General features: G+C 35.9%; 2 protein-coding genes across 2 annotated transcripts; both read left to right on the top strand.

The window, feature by feature from the left end:
- Positions 1-742: 742 nt before the first annotated feature.
- LOC141828631 (uncharacterized) lies at positions 743-1,624 on the top strand. The gene has a single exon (XM_074716092.1). The coding sequence runs from the start codon at positions 810-812 to the stop codon at positions 1,515-1,517; it is 708 nt and encodes a 235-aa protein (XP_074572193.1). The 5' UTR covers positions 743-809; the 3' UTR covers positions 1,518-1,624.
- Positions 1,625-4,153: 2,529 nt separating this feature from the next.
- Positions 4,154-15,663, top strand: LOC141826763 (putative homogentisate phytyltransferase 1, chloroplastic). Its single transcript, XM_074714060.1, has 12 exons — positions 4,154-4,345; positions 7,632-7,912; positions 8,023-8,106; positions 8,204-8,278; positions 8,541-8,624; positions 9,192-9,281; positions 11,672-11,773; positions 11,903-11,998; positions 14,123-14,194; positions 14,266-14,361; positions 15,170-15,274; positions 15,365-15,663. Exons 1-12 carry the CDS (start codon positions 4,279-4,281, stop codon positions 15,404-15,406), a joined length of 1,194 nt encoding a protein of 397 aa, XP_074570161.1. The 5' UTR covers positions 4,154-4,278; the 3' UTR covers positions 15,407-15,663.
- The last annotated feature ends 1,882 nt before the right edge of the window (positions 15,664-17,545 follow it).

Below are 17,545 nucleotides of genomic sequence, written 5' to 3'. Positions count from 1 at the left end.
ATCGATCAAGGCCTGTCATTACCGGTGCTAGCTAGCTTTTGCGAGACAGACCACCCACTTCAGCTTAATCTCTCTTGGCATCAGACCACAAAAATCTCAACCGCAATGGAGCGAAATGAGCTGCAACCTCACAGTCGTCCCTTCCCTTGTAGCTTTCATGAACCATAAGGTTGCGAAAGATTGAGGTTAAGCAGTGAGGATTTGGCAATGTGACAGTGGCCCCTCTTGAGCAATCCCATCCATGCCAGTCGATCAGTGTTCTTACAACTGTAGTCGAGTCAGATATTTTATGGCGAAAAAAAGTCATAATCTTTAATTTGTGAGACTTTTGACTGCTTTGAATTATCGTGACTACTTCTAGATTGATGGTTCCCCTTACGCTGTGGAAGAAGGAGCTAGGAAATGGTGGGAAAAGAGAAAACCTTTGAGAAAAGAGGCAGAATATATAAACGAAGAGACGACCCGTTTCCCACGCAATTGTCTTTTTCCTTGGAGTTCTTGCTTCTTCTGGATGGCATGGCATTGCATTTTATTGTGAAAAAAGTGACGGCGACGGATCCATCTTTTATTTCCTTTTTATGATTCTCATTCTGTTATTTTTCACATTATCCTTGGCTTTTCAAATATAAGAGGAGTTGAAAATTTGAATAATAAAATAAAAATTCTTTTTATTTCCCCTCAGCCAGTGTATATAAACCCTCGTATTGTCCCCATTTTTGTTTCGTCTTCCTCCAAAGTAATATATCGACTCTTCGCGCCTGCTCTTCTCATCTCTCCTCTTTTCATGCTCGACGATCTTTGACGCGCCAATGGCCGTCCATTCCGAAACCAACGGCCAGGATCCTACCGCGGAACCGGACCCCTTCGAGTTCTCCTCCGCCGGCTTGCCAGCCTCTCCGCCTGCCATGTGCGCCGCCGACGATGTCTTCCTCGCCGGAAAGATCCTCCCCTTCGTCGCTTCTCCTCCCAAACGACACCAAAACTCGGCGGGAAAACTCCGGTCGCATGACTTACTCGAAGTCAACCGTCCGCGGACCAAGTGCGCCGCCGACGATATCTTTTTCACCGGAAAAATTATTCCTTCCAGTGACTCTCCGCCCGAAAGACCACAAATCTCGGCTGGGGAACTCCGGCAGCAGGACTTTCCCAAAGCCGACAGTCTTCGCCGCTTCTGGCGCGGTGCGGCCGGCTCGAAGGCGGGGTACCGGAGGATCCGGAAGGTATCGGACTGCGACCGAAGGGAGCTCCCGGAACTGGCGTCCTCGAGGCCGCAGCAGGAGCCACAGCGTCCGAGGTGGTTCCTCTTCGTGCTGGGTTCCATGCGTGTGCCAGAGACGATGCACATGGACGACATACGGAATCGGCAGCGCCGCCGGAGCCTGGCGGCCGAGCCTGTCGGCGACATGGGACGGGGAACGCTGAGACTATTGCGGTCGCTGAGCTGTCGGCGGTTGGAGAGCGCCACCGTCGTAGCAGCCCCGCCGTCGAGCTTTGCCTCCCGCGTGGACGGCGCGTGACCTCGAGGTTGACCTTTGACGTCAAAGCCTCTCGATTCTATTCCTTCGAAATTTGTATAAAAATATGGAAAATTTTCAACAGTGTTCTTCAACATGTGTTTAAAAAAAGAGAGAAAATCTAATTTGATTCTAATCACCAATAAACAACAAAAGTCCACATAAATCAATTCCAACTGTTCATTTCCCCCAAAACAAAGCCAATCATAAACTTAATGATAACTTAATACTTACGTTAAATCAGTAGTTGGCTGTAGCTATCGGCATGCAAATTGCATGGAAACAAGAGACTGTTGAATTCGCATGACTATAAACAGTGATCGACGCCGGTTAATGATTGTCGATGCAGCGATGCTTGCAGGTTCCTGACATGTGGCTGTTTCTCTCACAGGGCACTCAACAAGAAACTCGATGGCTCCAAGCTGTTGCTCATTGAGAACCTTTCATGAAAAAGGGCATTAAATGTGGCCTTCGACTGGTTGATAGATGAAGCAAGATTCATATGAAACTACTTTACTGCAGCTCAGTCTGAGTGGCAGTGAGTGACATTTACAGCACACTGCCAATTCATCGTTATTAATCATGCAACTGTCGGCTGCTCCTCTCTCTCTCTCTCTCTATACTTGATCGTGTGGAAAAGGATCAGCCCGGCCCGGCCCGCCAGCCCAGCTCAATCTGGGCTGCGCCATTGGCTCCCCATAGCGTGATTGTAGAATAAAAAAGAAAATATCTTTAATTGCTCGAATAAAAAATAGAATATGCTATATATTAAAAAAGATGTGAAGAATTAATTTTATAAGTTGCTTAATGATTATTTTTATTATTGATATCACATAATAATTATTGGGCGTGAAAAGAAATACTAATGAAAATATTATTTTTCATTAATGATGCCAAAATTGCCAAGTTGGCACAGCTGTCTTTAATTGTTTTTTTTTAAACATTTTCTCTCCAGTTGCCATGTGCATAACCAGACGAAAAAAATAATAATGCACTTGGCAACAACCAAAGAATAAAAATATGTTAATTTTGTCTTTAATACATGTTGTATGCTAAATTAATAATTATGTAATAGATATTGAAATAAAATGATGAAAACGAAATCTGCTATTCTCTTCCTTAAAAAATAAAATAAAAATAAAAATTTGCGACTGCATACGGAAGTTGATAAAGACAAATGAACACTGCTGTAGCAGAGGACCAAGTGCTTGGCAGTAAACTAAATACGGCAACAATAAAACCTTTTTATCTACGAAAATATTTTCCTTCGTTTTATTGATGCACTGCACATCTGACAAACTGACTTGGCAGTGATAATTAAGTTAGTTACGCCAGTAAAATTAAAAAATAAGACTTTTTTATCTCGACGAAGTCGAAATAATTTTCTTTCCTTTTAATTGATGCACCGGCCGTGGGCTATTAGAGTGACGAATTCTATTTTTTTAAAAAAAAAACCCCTTTCTATTTTTCTAATTCCATTCTTAATATTAAAATAATTATAAAAAATATAGGCAGGAAAAGTGAATGGAAAATAATTGTAAAAAATTACTTAATATAAATGAGAATTTATTTTCATATTAGGAGTTTTCACAATAATAAAGCTGTTTTATATTGAATCACAGTGCGCATGAATATTGAATCGATTGGATTGTGGTAAAAATTCCACAAGTGGTACAATTAATTTTTTTACTTGTCTGAATTATTTTTTTTATTTGCTTCAAAAATTAAAAAGGATATATTAATAGCTGAATCAAAATAGACGATCATTAATCGTCTAACTATTGACATTTTTTAATAACTATTGGCATTTTGGACTAGTTGACCGAGGAAAATAATGACAAAGTAACGACTAGTGATCTATAGAGTTAATGATTGTTAAAGTTTAGAATATATAAAAGGAGTCTTGGTGTAAGCCATTGAATAATTGATTCGATAATTAGTAAATAATTTATTTATGTTCCTTCTCTATTCACCTCCTTTTCTATTTTTCCCATGATAACACTCAGAGTGCTATTTAATTTGATTATTCATTATATAAGGAGGAATAGATGTTCTACGAAACTTCTAAATATTATCGAAGAGGAAATAAATATATTTTAAAAAAAAATATATTTAATACATATTTGAGTAACTCGACCTACTTAACAACTCAGCAACTCAATTCACTCGATAGCTTGACAACTTGAGTTACTTAGTCACTCGACAACTCAACTAACTCGACAAATGGATCGGCCCCAAGAAGGCAAAAGGAAATGCCTGCACGTGGAGCTAATACTGTTTAGTCATTACAACTTAGCTGGCAAGGGGAACCAAGAAAGCAACTGCTCTGACTTTTGTTGAGCATCGAATTGTCTGTCGACACAGTTTAACTGAAAAACACAATCGAACAACTGAAAAATAAATAACTCTATCAATTTCTTTAAAAATTAAAATAAATTAATTTAAAGGACAATTCAAGGTACACAATTTTCATCGATATGCGATTGTTAGTTAGATCACGATAATAATTTTAGGGGATCGTATCAAAGTTTTGCTTTTAAGATTTTAATTAGTTTTAATTTATTGGAATAAATAATTAAATTTGAATAGAAGAAATTGACCCAGCGCATGCAAGCGCAAGGGCGGAAAGGGACGGGCAGAAGAGGGTAATGGGCGACGAGGACAACGCACTACCAAATTCCGAACGCGAAGCCCATACCTTCGGATACGCTTCTTCCATCGCCATCTGCATCTCTGTTCGCTCTATTGAACTCGGCGGCCAAGGATGGATTCACTTCTCTCGCGGCACTTCTCCTGCCCTCCTCGCCTCTCCGTTTCTCCTTCGTGCCGAGGTACGCGAATAGAACCCTATATTTCTCCGCCTAAAAATTGCTTTGACATAGAGCCAAGGAAGTGTAGGGCAGTAGTGTTGGGTTTGACCATTTCTATCGTATTTGCTTTGTTGGGCGAATGCTGATGGTGGCGGGATGCCCATCGTGTTCATTTTAGTACTAGCTGGTGCTTGATGCGTTGCCTCACTCAAAGTAATGGGGAGAAAGAAGTGTGTCTGTACCTTTGAGTCTCCATGAGTGTGGAGTTGACTTCACGATGTGTATTTTCTATTTTCTTCTTTCATTTTCAAGGAGATTCTGGAAGAGGAAGAGCGGTGGTTTCTCTAAAATAAGTATAACGCACTTCAGAGACGAATTTGGAATTTGGCTGCTATGCCTGCTAATGCGCTTTTTACCTGAGGGACTAGTTTAGTGTAAGGTTTATTGTTCAAAATTACATATATTCAGACTCGTAGGGCATCTCCACGAGTGGTGGTAATCATTTCTAGCTTATTCGTAAGATTAGTATGATTGAGATCGTTTCTTGTTTTTTTTTTTTCTGCCAACCTAGCATTACGGAAAATACGTCGGAATGATAAAAACAGTGGTCTTATTGTGATCTGGAATGATGCTGGACCACAGGGAATTTGACGTGTATATCATTTGTTGGAAATGGAACAATTGCTATCTGTTGGGTCGGGCATGCTAGGCTATACGGTACTTTTATCAGAGGTCGGTGTCATCCAAGACACATAATTAACGCTACAAGTTGGGTAATGATAGTATACTTATAACTGATGGCTCGTTGCAGTCAAGATAACTATCTATCTAATCAAACCTATTGAAATTTCTGTTATCTAAAACAATATATAACGAAGTTATTAGACAAAGAAAAATAAATTTACCTTAAGTATATATTTTTATGAATGAATTAACATAAACAACAACAAAAACCAAACCTTATCCCATTAGGTGGGGTCGGTATATGAATTCTTTTACGCCACTGAGCTTTATCCCCTATTATATCATCATTTATATTTAAATAAATTTTATTTTACTTTATTTTATTGTTGTTAATCAAGTCTTTTTTGGTTTTCCTCTTTCTTGTTTCATGTGCACATTTGTCATAATTTCACATCGTCTAATTGGAGTATTTATTGATCGTTTAAGTATACGTCCGTACCATCTTAAATGTATTTTCCGAAGTTTTCCTTAATAGGTACAATCATGATCCTCACATCCATCTTAACATCTTTATCTTTGCAACTCTCATTTTTGTTCATGTACTTGAGTTATAGTCTAACATTCAGCTTCATATAACATAGTGGGTCTAACCGCCGTTTTATAAAACTTTCCCTTAAGTTTTAGAGGTACTTTACGATTACACAAAACAACTGATGCTCTCCTCCATCTCAATCATTCTGTTTGTGTTCTATGTAAGATATCACTTTCAATCCTTCTATCCTTTTGCAAAAATGATCCTAAGTTCTTAAAACTCTCAGTTAGAGACAACTTGACATCTCCTATTTTAATAATTGTCTCATTACGTCTGTTATTACTAAACTTAAATTTCATATATTCTATCTTTATTATACTAAACCTAAAACCTTTCACTTATAGCGTTTCCTATCAAGATTTGAATTTAGCATTTACTTCTTCACGTGTTTCATCTACCCAAACAATATCATTTGAATGAATTAACATAAAAATATAAAATATAAAAGTGACATGGGATGCTTCCCTAATAGTAACTGGTGTCCACATCCCATGTCAAAATTCATCTCTTTGCCTATTCCCAAAGTACAACTCAATTGGTCCTAACTCCACTGTTAGCAAGCTTAGATGAAGCCTTCTTAGACGAATATCCAATATCATGCCCAATAATGTAGGCAAAATAATTATAAAAAAAAAATGGAATATAACATATTATTTATATGCAACCTGCATAGCTCTTATAGAGAGGAAAATTCTAACTTTTTTTTTCCATTCAATTACAGAGTCAGCTGTAATGTAGGTTTAAGGATAATAGTTGGGAATGCTTTGAATTCAGTGTTGAGTCTTTCATAAATGCTGTTTAGAGTGGGTTAATGTCCCTTCAAAGCTATCATTCACCTCATAAAATAAATTGCTGATTAATTAAATTAAAAACCTTTTAATTTTAAATAGACAACAATTTCACCCTAGATGATTAAAACAAATTTCAAATATGAGATGTGCCAGCATCTAGGAAAAATTATTTGAAATTTGTAAAAAAGTCATATTGCTTCTACACCCTGAATAGAAATGCAGTTCTGTTTCTATCAAAACAAGTGATGCATATTGTTTTGCCCATGGACCAAAACCAAAATCAGACCAGCGGGGATGAAACCTACCTTAAAGCACTCACCTTTCATTGTCTCACTTGTGCTCGTCATTGCTCCTCCTTGTCCACTATTTGCTGGCTGCAGAACCACTTATCTGCAGCAGTACACCTAATGAATAAGCGAAGAGAGTCTAGGACTAAGCCAAACTTTAACCTAAAGCATTGACTTCTAAACCCATTATTTGTTAACCCGTGAACTTATAAAGCGATTAAATTTTTCTCTAATTCCTTTCCTTATTGTTTCAATGACATGTACCTCTTCTGATTCGATAGGAACATCAACACCTGAATGCCATTTGTTAACTTGTGAACCCATAACCGATTAAATTTATCTCTAATTCCTTATCCATATTATTCAGAGAACACACATTCTTTCAATGAGGTAAGCCTCTTCTTCGTCTTTTCGATTTTATCCCCTCCATTTCACCAGTGTCATTGACACCATGTGTCAGCAAACTAGCACAACACTAGTATTGTTTCGTCCTGGTTAGGGATCGGCTAGGGACTGGAACCCATACTTGAAATAAAACTTTAAGCCTTGTGTCTCGTTCCAGCTAGGGACTGGAACCAATTTGGAATAAAACTTTAAGCCTTATGTTTCACTGCCTTTCTGATCACATAGATTCCTGGAACGAAATGCAGTTTAATCTACTGGTGATCTGAACCAAGTTTTAAATGATAAAAGAGAATTGGTCTCTTGGTGACAATTGTCAGCTTACACTTGGAGTGGTGTTTGGTAAAATGGTTAGGTTGGGAAAACCTTTCTATGGTGAAATGGTAAAAGGAAGAATTCTTTTCTCTAAAAGAAAAAAAAATCAGAGATGCACGTCTATTCCATAAGTCTGTTGCAACTTTCTATGGTGACTTGCTGCGAAGTAGGTCTACTTAATGTGCTAGGTTGATGTTTTTTTCCTTTTTAATTATCACTAACATTCCTCCTGACAGGTGGTTGTGTGCCAAGTCAGCACTTAATCAGCAAAGTGTGCAAGACTACAATTAGATGCAATGTTGGAGGGTGTAAATGGGATCCTACAAACTTCAGTTTAAGACAAATTAAGAGGAAGTTTGTGCACACTAGAACTACTGAATCAAGTTATGTAAATGCTACATCAGAACCATTGGAATCTCAACCTGAAGCTGTTAACTACACAAATTGGTGGAAGTCATCGATAGCTTCATTAGATGCCTTCTACAGATTTTCTCGGCCTCACACAGTCATTGGAACAGTTAAGGCAGAGTTTTATTATATTGATTGTGTGATGCATACTGTTTGTATATACATGCATTACTGTTCTATTCTTTTCATCATTGCTCACAAGAATCATTTTTCTGACAGGTATTGAGCATAATATCAGTTTCTTTACTGGCAGTTGAAAGCTTATCTGATATCTCCCCCCTGTTTTTAACTGGATTGTTGCAAGTAATAATGCAGAGAAAAACTTTTAGTTATAGATTGAGTTGTGCTTTCATTCAGTACATAATAATACTTCATGTCTCTCCCATCTCTCTTCTTGCAGGCTGTTATTGCTGCATTATTCATGAATATCTATATTGTTGGGCTTAATCAGGTTTCTGACATAGAAATAGACAAGGTAACCACTGAGATATTTTTCTTGAATGTCTATCCTTGTTCTTTTTGGAGCACAATTAAACCCCAAGATAACCGTAAATAGATGGAACTTGTGAGATATGATTTGTTATTGTTTATTGTGTTGCATTTACAAACCAAGCACATTCTAGGTTTATCCTTCAATTTTAGAATATTTTGTTATTCCTATGGCCATAAATATTGTATTCTAGTTTGTTTTGAATGTTGCTCAGAAGAACTGACAATTTACTTTGTTAATGGTTCAGGTTAATAAGCCATATCTGCCTTTAGCGTCTGGGGAGTATTCGTTCAGAACTGGAGTTGCAATAGTTTCCATTTTTGCCGCCTTGGTTGTTGGATAAGTTCTTCCTAAGATTTTAAACTATTTTTATGTTTCTTTCTCTTTATATGTAATTAAAGGATTTGTGTGGCGGGGCCATATTGGTCCAAGTGGGGTCAATTGATTCTACTTAAAATTTAAATTTATAACCTATTTATAGAATGATGAAAATGAGATTTTGCCCCATTATATTTACATAATTGAGGCCACATGTTATGATAATATTGATGATGATGCTACTGATGCTTAAATAATTGAATGATGTTCAATAATCAACCAAGTTTTATTAATTCAAGAACATCTTTTATCTTTTATATATATATTTTTCAAAATTTTATATCATCTCATTCACCTGCAAATAAGTTTCTGCTTTTGCCATTGTTGACACTAACCATCAACAACACAAATTACTCTTATCAAGGTACTACTAGTTTTTTGAGAGATCTTTACTGAATATGCAGATTAGTAATGCTTTAGAATAATTATAGCTCTTTGAAATTTGCTACCAGTAGTGGATTATTGAGCTTCTTCTAATATCACATCACTGGGTAACTTAATCTTTACTTTGTTCTTCCAGAGCTTTGGTGTTTCATGGGCTGTTGGTTCTGTGCCATTATGGTGGGCTATTTCCATCAGCTTTATCCTTGGAACAGCATATTCAACCAATGTACATTTGATTTCATTTACATACTTGCTATTTATTTTAAATCAAGTTCTGGTGATAACTTACTACTTTACAATGTGCATATTTTTTTGATCTGGATTCTTAACACACCCGGTAGATAGTCTACATGAGATTAGCCCCTGGAAACCATGGCATAAATATATTTGCTTGTTCAATTAAGAAGACAATAATATTTTTTTTATTCTGAATAATATGGGTTGAACTTACTTGTCCACTGGTTATTTAATTGCTATTGGTGACCCAGCAAGTTAGCTAGGCTATTAGATAGATATTTTGTATCCACCTGCTGCTACCATAGAGATGCATAGGCATCATCATATCAACTGCCTATGGAAAAATAATAGGTCCTGATTTTTCTCATTCTAATTGTTCAAACCACAAAATGGAAACTTGTCGTGCACTTCCAACATACGTTGCAAAACTCTGTAACGTAGACAATGTTACACCATATGGTATAGTGGTTCTGATCATCTAGCTCACCATTTGGCTAAAAGAGTCTAAAATATGATTCAAAATTTGGAATTCAAGTCTGCCTTCCTCGCCGTTTCAACACAACGTGCTCCATGACACCTTACATCGAAGACTAGTGATCATATATATTCAAGACAACAAGAAAGAGCATGTGATTTGGTCTATACATTTGATTACTCCATTTAAGAGTGATAATTTGGTAGAAACTATATCATTGATTAGTACAATCCTTCAACAAAGAGATATTATCCACTTGTTGTGCCATGGTGTTTGTTTTCGTTGCATTCTGCAGCTTGGAAGTAATCAATCCCCTCAAAATTGAAAAACTACTGGATAAAAACCCAAGTAGGTGGTTAATAACGTGTCTAAATGGCACTCAAATTTAAGTGACCATCTTCTCACCTAGTGCCAGGAGTAGAGCTGAACAGTAGATATGCCTACTTTTCCTAATTTTTTTGAGTCCTGTACCTAACACCATAGTGTATATGCAAATCTTCAATATATCCTCATTATTACAAAAATTATTTAAGATTTATGTTATTTATTAAAAATTAATTTTAGTAATTATCAAGTGATTAATCAATAGAAATGCCCACAGTGATAATACACATAGTTTATGTCTTCCCACAAATAATAATTGTTGAAATGCACATCACCTTCAAATTTCTAGCACTAACCAATAATAAAATAGTAAGTGCTTATGTACTGTGTTCATATATGTTGCGCGTGGTACATGGAAAGGGTTCCGGAAAGGAATAGGAGAAAGTAGACAAGTAATAAAAGTCGCATACCATTACTGTTAGGGCCTTGAGATCATTGGGAAGTCAATAATACCTTCTCCATTGTAGCCAGCTGCTTATGATTTTGCTCCATCATGCTACCAAACCTTGCTTGTTCTCCTTCAGCTTAATGTTGTTTCATCCCTGTTTAGTCTCTTAGTGGATGCTTAAAATGATATATGTCATCCTTGGCTGCACAAAAAAAGAAAACCATGGTAAGCTAGATCGATCTTCTTGTCTATTCTACATGACGATTTAAAATTATTGACAATATGTTGTGACCTATGCTTATGCATGCACATATGGAGGATGGTGAAGAACCACATGGCATATGCTGGATGCATATTGCTACATGAAAACACTTTTTAAACAATGATCATTTGAATAATTTGTACCATCAAACTTTAGAATGATTGCCATGAATGAATAATTTAGTTGTGCCTAATGGAAAAAAGGTATAAATTACAAACTGAATCAAGCGTTTATTACCTTTCATTTGTGATCTATTTGAAGAGTTGAAATCCTAGATGTTTGAGACTTAAACAGTTGAGTGAGGTTGGCAAAGTTGCCAAAGCAGTGCGATAATTTGGTATAGTAAACAATAATATGAAAAAAGTTCAATTTTGTAACCTTAATGAAGCAAAAATAGAAGGGTGTGTATCATTTTTTCAGAAGAGTTGGGAGTATGATGGAAGTCATGACATTGTTAATCTGTGGCATATGCAATAGGAACCGACACCAATTTGGTAATGGCTTAGGCTAGGACCAAGACCAATACAAAAATTGAAATTAAAGTTTTGTTCAACTGATTACAAAAGGCAAATTTCAGTGTTCTTTTATTTTATTATGGATCAGGAAGTTAACTATATCTTATAGCATTAAAATGTTCTTATGATTCATCTACTTCATTCCTATGCTATTATGCAACTAGATTTACATGTGTCATTGGCTGCTGTCTTTTCTCTGTACCACATGACTTAGAAGTTGGATTTATTTATTTTTTTATTGAATGATCTTAAGAAGTTGGATGTGCATGCCATAGAAAAGCATTATTGCGTTAGTATTTAGAAATAGTTGGTTTTTTACCTTCCTGCATTGACTCTGATTATGAGTTCATGACAGCTGCCATGTTTAAGATGGAAGAGATTTGCTGTTGTTGCGGCACTCTGTATTCTGGTGGTGCGTGCTGTGATTGTTCAGCTTGCATTTTTCTTGCATATGCAGGTATGGCATCCATGTTTACCAGATCTGAATATGCAAGATAACAGTTTGCTTTTTTATTTAGTATTTCACAAGCCAAAAATGTCAGCATTGCTTGATGTTTACGGATAATGAATCTTAATAAATTCCCAGACATTTGTCTTCCAAAGACCAGTCTATTTCTCCAGACCTTTGGTATTCGCAACTGCCTTCATGAGTTTCTTCTCTATTGTGATTGCACTATTTAAGGTAATTCCTTAACTTCACATTGCAAAACATTAACCTAATTGTTTCTCAATTGTGCATTGGTAGAATGCAATGAAGTTCAATTTCTCAGAAGGATGATTCGTGACAATAGAAGTCAGCATGCTAGCATAATAATTTTTTGCTATTAATTTTCATATTCTTTCTTTCTTGTTTTATTCTAATGTCTTCTGTTATGGATTATGTTGTTTTGGGCATGTTCAAATTTCACTTATGATTACTAGCAGTAGTCACAATTGAGGGCTACTGTTTTTGCTATTGTATCACCCTGTATATAACTATCACACGGTGATTGTAGGCAGTGAGTTTATAATGATCCAATATACCTTAGCCTTCTATGGAATCATGAGCTCATGACTGCAATCTAGATGATGAACTCTCCCACCTACATACCTTCTATGTTTTGTCAAAAATTAGCATGTGCTTTATAGATGGTCGTGTACTTTGGATTCTTCCCATCCTTTGAGATGTAATTCCATATCTAATTAATAATTACAACTAGAAGGCCTAATTTCTGCAGTCTGCTCATCCATATTGTATTAATATTCAATTTTTAAATAAAGATAGCTCATTAGTAATTCATCTAGGTTATGCTTAATTCGATGCAAATATAGAAATCAACAAATGAAAAGTAAAGAGAACCCTTTGTCTAAATTGATATTTTAACTCTTTGTTGAAAATGATACATGTGTAAACTAATAATTACTTGATGGTCTCATATAAGAAAGGGTCACATTTGGGATGATCTTGATGTGAGATTTAGCTGCAAAACTTAAGAGATAGTGAGTCATCTCAACAAAAGAGCACCTCCAGATTCACTTACATCCATTAGAGAAACTAATGAATCATATTTTGTATTAGAACAGAGTGTGAGGACTGAGGATGATTAACAAGAATTCGATAATGATTTTTCCTAGAGAGGATTGTCATTTATTTGAGTTTTTACTTGAGCATTGTGTTTTGTCAATAATCTATTATATCTATAAAACTGGTTGTTTTGGCTGAATCTTCCGTGAATTCATATATTCATAGACCATTTCTCTTCTAATTTTAATTGCAAGAAGGATCAATAGTCAATGCATTATCACCATCATGAAACCATGTTAGTCCCAACAAGCATCAATAACCAATTCAAAGATAGTTAATTCTGAAATTAACTATCAATTGCATTGATTGACATTGAACTATATTGAGGCCAAATATGGCATAAAAATATTTACTAATAAACCTAAGCAATTAAAGCTTCTAACTGTTAAAAGGTTTAACCAGAATTTAAACAATGGAGTGATTGCCAATAAGTAGATGGAACTCATGGTTGGAATAGATTAACGAGGAAGGAGCCATTAGAGCCAATCGACTATAGATACTTCTTGTCTAAGCCCTTTCTTGCATTGAATTGTTAACACTGATTTCACAAATGATTTGTAATCATTTTGTAAGCATACATCTTGTTGCCTCATTTTTCTCTCCTTCGCTTATGAGAAGTAGAAATGAATGTAATGGCTCCAAATTTTGAGTTTGCAATAATATAATTATAATCTTAATGGTAGAGGTAAGAAGTGATGTTAGAGGACAATGCGATGGTTGTTCACATAATAGTAATGGAGGCAAACTATATAAATTGACATTATAGTAGTCTTTATCTAGCATTAATGAGAAGAAACTTTAGCTAGCTGATATATGAGATATCTCACTCAGAATTTTGTTGAAAGGCTTTCTATGGCTTGCATCAATTTTTATGTGAAATGTTCAATCGAGTCATTGACAACAGACCAACTTGGTGGATCATAGCTAATGGAGAAATGACTGTATGGTATAACTTTTAAATCACAGAGATGAAAGTTTACTCAAAGTAGTAGGAAAGGATATGAAAGGGACACCTGTCTTTGTAATATGCTTTCAAAGGATTGGCACATCCTGCTTTTTTTCTTTTGTTGCTAAATTCCCTCCTCTTGAATTTTATTATTAGCTTTATTTGTGTTTTAATAGTAAATCTGAATTCTATAATACATTTATTTACTTTTTTTAAATAGTAAATCTCCTGGTGGTTGTCTTCTAGTACCATGAAATATTTTTTTGCTTATGGACTGAGATATTCATCTGGTGCAGGATATCCCTGATATTGAAGGAGACCGTATCTTTGGTATTCGGTCCTTCAGTGTTCGCCTAGGTCAAAGACGGGTATCCTACAAAAGAAAATTGATCATTATTTTTAATTTGTGCAACTATTCTGATTAGGATAACTTTGGCAGGTCTTTTGGATTTGTGTCTACCTACTTGAGATGGCTTATGGTGTTGCAATGGCAGTTGGAATCACTTCATCCTGCATTTGGAGCAAGCTTGTGACTGTATGCAGACAACTTCTCTGCAATTTGCTTGGTCATTTTATTTTCTGCCTCTTGTCATGCTTGTTCATTATCCCATAATTTTTTCAACCAAATTCATTTTTTAACGAATTAGTTTTTATTAGACATATCAACAAGTTTCACTTACTTCAACTCTCAGATTTCAGGATATTCTCCAGTGGACTTGGTTGACTGAACAATGTTTTTATTTCTATTATTTTTTGCTACCATTACTAAACAGAAATTCGTCCACTAAAGGAATTTAAAAAATTGAATTAATCAATCACAATTTTTTTTTCTTCTGGTATTGTTTGAGTATTTGCTGACATGTGATTGCAGACACTCATATAACAAGGCTGCTATTCTTCTTTGAGGTTACATCCTGTAATTTTTGATCAATCACCCAGCGATTCAAGGATGACCTTACCAAGCCCCTGGGGCATAGTTGAATTGGTTACGACGGGACAGACTTGCTGAAGTGGGCAAGATCGAATCTCGACGAAGCCGAGGCAATGCCCTTTCCCGTCGTGACCAACTGCAGCTTCTCGATTTACCTGCTCACAGATGGTCGTGGGGCCGACCGTGTGGGGCCGCTGGGATGGCAGATTCCACTGCTGAAGAAGGATGACCTTACCAAACTAACAATTTGCAGACGCATACCTCATACCATCTTGAAACATCGAAAAGAATTCTGCATGCCTGTTGTTTAGAATTGTTATTTCTCCTTTGATTTATGAAACCAAAAGAGTCTAAATCTTCCAGAAATTCTTACGGCTTATTCTGCGAAAATTCCATTTCACTGGTTTTGCAGGTCTTTGGCAACGCAGTACTTGCATTGATTCTCTGGAATCGTGCTAAATCTGTCAACCTAATGAGCAAACCGGCAATTACATCTTTTTACATGTTTATATGGCAGGTAATCGTCACATTTTCAGATCTGTTAAACATTTCACAACCTTCTCTCTCTATGTTTTTGTAAGCAAAATAGTTTGTTTTTTTTCCCCAGCTTTTCTATGCGGAGTACTTGCTCATTCCACTTGTGAGATGACTTGGTGCAGCACATTCAAATTTGCTGATCAATTAAGCTGCTTTCCTTGACTCAAGTGAATGGAGAAATAAGATAGCAAGTACTAAAGTGATAGATCAGGTCGTCTCTCTTTTCCAGAACTAGTCTTGCACTTCATTATCTAATATATTATCATCGACAATTATGTTCTACATAAGCTTTGTAATACTCTTGCTGACTCTTAATAGATTTGTATAGAAACGACAATTACGCAAATCCTACTATGGACCATTCCATTCCATCCAAAACTTTTCATTGTCTTCCCTAACAAGTTTTTTCATTATATGTTTTATGTGAAAAGGAAAACCTCTATAAAAATGGCGGACTGACTGTTCTGCTCATGTAGTGTCTTGTAGTCTATTGGCATTGTGAAAGCGTTCTTATCCAGTGGACTTGTGATGGATTCTCCACCATCACAAACTGACAAAGTGAAGCTGATGAAGGTATAAGAGTTGTAATCTAAATATAAACAGCTACCAAACTTTGATGACTTTGACTAGTGTGTTGGCGGCTAGAGGTCAAAAGGTGACTAAAGAGAGTGCAGTCTGCTAGAACAGAACAAACAATAAAGAAGTTTGAACGTTGCATTGTGTTTTCTGCTTGGCTTCTTCGTAGCAACAAGTAATAGAGGAGACTCGTCATTGTCGATGAAATGAGAAGCTGCCTTTATCTATCAAATGGTATGGTGGTCGAACTCGTGGGTCGTTTACTCAAACCATTGACTAGTTAAGTCGTCCCAATCTAGAATACAATTAAGTAGGGCTGTAAATGAGTTAAGCAAGTTAAATTTTGTGGTGTTTAAGTTTGTTTGACAAGGTAACCGAGTTAAGTCAAGTCTAAATGAATTAAACCATTAAAATAGTTGTTCAAGTTTGATTTGATTTTTTTTTTTGTGATCTTGAGTTTGGTTCAAATTTGGTTCAAAGTTTAATTCATTTAGATGTTATCGAATTTGTAATTTAAACTTGTTTGATTGTTTGGAAATTTTTATATTTTAAACTTTTTTGGTTAGTTATTAAGTTGGATAATATAAACTTGTTTGTTCATTTTAAAAGTTTCTTTGTTTATTTAGTATGTTGATAGAAGTTTTATTAATGAACATAGTTCAACAACATTGTTCACTAATGTTCATGAATATTAATAAGCTGAATATATATGTGTTCAAGTGTATTCGTTTAGTTTATTAAATTATTTAAGTTTGTTTATTTAATTGATATTGTGTGGGTTGAATAAACATAAATAAATTCTTATTGAGTGGAATATCAAATTTATTCATAAATATTTATTTCATTTATAATTGTACAATTAAGTTTCTTATAGGAAATAAATATATATGTGCTCATGGGCTCATAGCCCATAACATCCGAGAAAGGCATCTCCTTGCGCAGGTGCTCGATGGATTGAACCTGAATCGAACACGGCCTAGGCTCAAATGACTCGGTTCAATTCGGGACAGGGTCGAACTGTAAGGCCGGGCTTGAGGAGCTGAAGATTATATATTAAATGTATGGACCGGACCAATAGCCATTCCTCGGTTCGATTAAACCATTTCCTAATAAAAAATTATAAGGACTAGTTGATCTGCATACCTTGAAATTCGCCCATTTGGAATCCACCGTTAAATTTAACCAGTATAATTAGAGCCCAAAGTAGTTGACTTTAACAATACAATTAGCAAGGTTTGACTCGGCCATTGGATCTGCCGTATCACGAGTCCAAACATATTTATGAGAATATGCCAAGCTTGACTTGCATTAATTACTCGACGGCTACGAATTCCACTTAATTAATTGAATCCTTTGAATCCCTCTCGATTTTTGTGGCCGGCCGCTCGACTCGATGATGGTAACTCGTTGACTGAACCACGCCTAATAACTTTGCCGGCGTTGACTTTGATCCCCTCTGATGTATTTGTTCGTGCGCCCACATCACATCGTGTCTCGCTTAAATTAGAAGTGGGAAATCGATCGAATCTTATCGAAATAATAAAAACATCGAGATCAATTTGCGGTTTTAGACTTAAAAGTTACGTTTGCATTTTGAATTCAACCGTTTAAATTGAAAGATCCAAAGTTTTAGTCCAAGTCAACGCAACGGTAATGGCCAAATTAAGACTTTGAA

This window comes from Curcuma longa, chromosome 4, assembly GCF_044706935.1.
Source record: "Curcuma longa cultivar G26 ecotype Majalengka, Jawa Barat chromosome 4, ITB_CL_G26_1.1, whole genome shotgun sequence".
NCBI classification, from domain to species: Eukaryota; Viridiplantae; Streptophyta; class Magnoliopsida; order Zingiberales; family Zingiberaceae; genus Curcuma; species Curcuma longa.
Note: the sequence above shows the minus strand (reverse complement) of the source record. Positions and strands in the feature narration are given on the sequence as shown.

Coding starts and splice junctions, on each gene's coding strand:
- LOC141828631 (XM_074716092.1), top strand. CDS start 810: ATGGCCGTCCATTCCGAAACCAACGGCCAGGATCCTACCGCGGAACCG.
- LOC141826763 (XM_074714060.1), top strand. CDS start 4,279: ATGGATTCACTTCTCTCGCGGCACTTCTCCTGCCCTCCTCGCCTCTCC. Junction 11,774..11,902: donor CATTTTTCTTGCATATGCAG/GTATGGCATCCA, acceptor ATAAATTCCCAG/ACATTTGTCTTCCAAAGACC. Junction 11,999..14,122: donor TTGTGATTGCACTATTTAAG/GTAATTCCTTAA, acceptor CATCTGGTGCAG/GATATCCCTGATATTGAAGG.